The sequence below is a fragment of the Vitis riparia genome, chromosome 14, assembly GCF_004353265.1.
Source record: "Vitis riparia cultivar Riparia Gloire de Montpellier isolate 1030 chromosome 14, EGFV_Vit.rip_1.0, whole genome shotgun sequence".
NCBI classification, from domain to species: Eukaryota; Viridiplantae; Streptophyta; class Magnoliopsida; order Vitales; family Vitaceae; genus Vitis; species Vitis riparia.
The window spans coordinates 19,076,635-19,079,007 of NC_048444.1; the positions used below are offsets into that span (position 1 = coordinate 19,076,635).

At 37.4% G+C, this 2,373-nt stretch overlaps 1 protein-coding gene across 1 annotated transcript; it reads left to right on the plus strand.

Moving 5' to 3' along the window:
• The first annotated feature begins 405 nt into the window (after nt 1-405).
• LOC117930524 (replication protein A 70 kDa DNA-binding subunit B-like) lies at nt 406-1,851 on the plus strand. The gene is made up of 5 exons (XM_034851168.1): nt 406-656; nt 805-949; nt 1,059-1,219; nt 1,331-1,451; nt 1,651-1,851. The coding sequence occupies exons 1-5, from the start codon at nt 406-408 to the stop codon at nt 1,849-1,851; spliced, it is 879 nt and encodes a 292-aa protein (XP_034707059.1).
• The last annotated feature ends 522 nt before the right edge of the window (nt 1,852-2,373 follow it).

Here is a 2,373-nt window from a genome sequence, read left to right on the forward strand (position 1 = left end):
TTATAAGATGTAATTATGTTTTAGGATGATGAGGAATGGAAGTGGAAATAAACATAGAAAATCAGTTGGAGATGAGGACATGGGAAAGGTGGATAGAAAGGAAGCCACCATTCATATTCCTTAAGCAACTTCATGGCATTAGATTATGGATACATGTATATATTAAGGATTTGAATATAGAAAGGGGTCCTTCAATCCATGCTCCCTCGTTTCCTCTATGTCTTATGTGTCACTAAGAAAAAAATCTTGGACATTCGATTACCATCACATGGCCCGAGGATGACCCCTTTATGGCCTTTCTCTCCACCCTCTCTTCTCCTCTTTCCTTCATCATTATATTCATACATAATCCCTATTTACCTTTGTTGTCATTTTTTTGTAACAAGTTTCTATTTAATTAAAGTGATGGAAGAGGACATGTTTTGCTACATTCATGAAGGCGGTCAGCTAGTTAAATGTGTTGGAGGGTCTGTTCAATATCAGGGTGGTCGTAGCGAATCGATGGTTGTTAGCCGGCATATGTCACATAGTGATTTCGTTTCAAAACTGTGTGATGCACTGCACTTTGACCAGAATTCTATCAAATTGGAATTCACGGTCAAGTTTGAGCCATCATGTCTACTACCGTTGCATGATGATGCAGCCTTACTTAAGATGTTTGCATCATGTCACATAGTATTGTACTGGTAAATCCAGATACACGCAAATAAAAAAAGTTGATATCCTGGTAAGGAATCATCCAGTGACCTATTACCTTGTTAGTTCTTGTAGTAAGTGTTTCTGACCATATGTTCTTGTTCACAGGTATGATTCTGAATGTAAAGGAGCTTCAATGGCTTCTATTGGGTCTGATATCAGTCCTTCATCTAAGGCTGGAGTGAGGTCCATGTACTATAACAGGGTTTCCCTTTCTTATGTAACCAGCAACCCATCTTTGGGTGAAGACAAGGTAATAATTACTGTCATTAAAATAACCTAACATGATCAACCTTGTCTTAGCCAAAGTTTTGAGTTAAAAGCATATTCAGTTTTGATAATGTGGGCTTGTCTTTGTACAGCCTTCCTTTTTTAGCATCAGAGCATACATAAGCTTCATCAAGCCTGATCAAACAATGTGGTACCGGGCTTGTAAGACATGCAACAAGAAAGTCACAGATGCTATTGGATTTGGGTATTGGTGTGAAGGATGCCAAAAGAATGATGATGAGTGCAGTTTAAGGTAAGGGATTCATGGAATTTGAATCAATAAGAATCCAGCGATAGTAGTTGAAATTCATGAAAGTTGTCCTATGAGTGATGTTTCTTTGTTCCTTTCTGTTTTGTTTTCCAGGTACATAATGGTAGTGAAAGATTCAGATGCTAGTGGTGAAGCATGGCTTTCTCTGTTCAATGAACAAGCAGAGAGAATATTTGTGTGCTCTGCTGATGAGCTTAATAAGCTGAAATCACAGGTAAACTCTTGACAAAATTGAAATATCTATGAGTTTGTCCAAATCTTAGTTAACTTGAAAGAGTTGCTCATTGATGCATTAATTCATATGTAGTTGGTTACTTATTTGGTAGCCTAGTTGGGTTCTATGGGAAAAAAAAAAAAGGATGAACTTCTGGCATTCAAAATCTGATGTTTAAAAAACCCAATCTTCTATGCAGGAGGGAGAAGAGAACCTATTCCAACAGAAATTGAAGGAAGCTATTTGGGTCCCTCATCTTTTCCGGATTAGTGTTGCACAACATGAGTACACGAACGAGAAAAGACAGAAGATAACAGCCAGGGCTGTTGTTCCAGTTGATTATGCAGCTGAATCCAGATTACTGTTAGAGGAGATATCAAAGATGAAGACTTCACAATAGGCTCCTTAGTTTATTTTGTTCTTTGGATAACGATATTTAGTCAGTATGCCTTCAGTTCCCTCTATATCTTAAGACACATCCCATTGAATATAGAGGAAGCTTAATCCTAACTTGGAATGCACATGCCATTATTGTAATATATGTTTTGCAGACATACATGTGGTTTTGTTGCATTGTAGAAAAATCACTTAAAAAGCAGTTTGATGCCTTGGTTTCCATGTGATCGACTTTTGGGCTATCTAGTTAATCACTAACGGTTATTTACCCCTATTTGCAGTCCTGCACCTTAATGGTTCAATTTGAGATGGGATTGCATTCTTCATGTTTAATGGCTAAGTCCACAATGGTTTGTAGTTCTGCAGTTTATTAAAATTATGATGTTTGAGAAAAGGTTTAGGGCAGCTTCTCAGTTGTGGTGATAAAAAGTAGAGTTCAGTTCTTGGTCAAGAAATTCTTCTTCATTTGAGATGGGAGAATACTTCCAAAAGTGGAGAAGAGTGTAGAAAGTAGGCATTGCTTTCA

Excerpts from the sequence above, each read along its gene's own strand:
- LOC117930524 (XM_034851168.1), top strand. The coding sequence starts at position 406 with ATGGAAGAGGACATGTTTTGCTACATTCATGAAGGCGGTCAGCTAGTT. Across the intron at positions 657-804 it reads GATGCAGCCTTACTTAAGAT|GTATGATTCTGAATGTAAAG; the intron begins GTTTGCATCATG and ends TCTTGTTCACAG. Across the intron at positions 1,452-1,650 it reads TTAATAAGCTGAAATCACAG|GAGGGAGAAGAGAACCTATT; the intron begins GTAAACTCTTGA and ends TCTTCTATGCAG.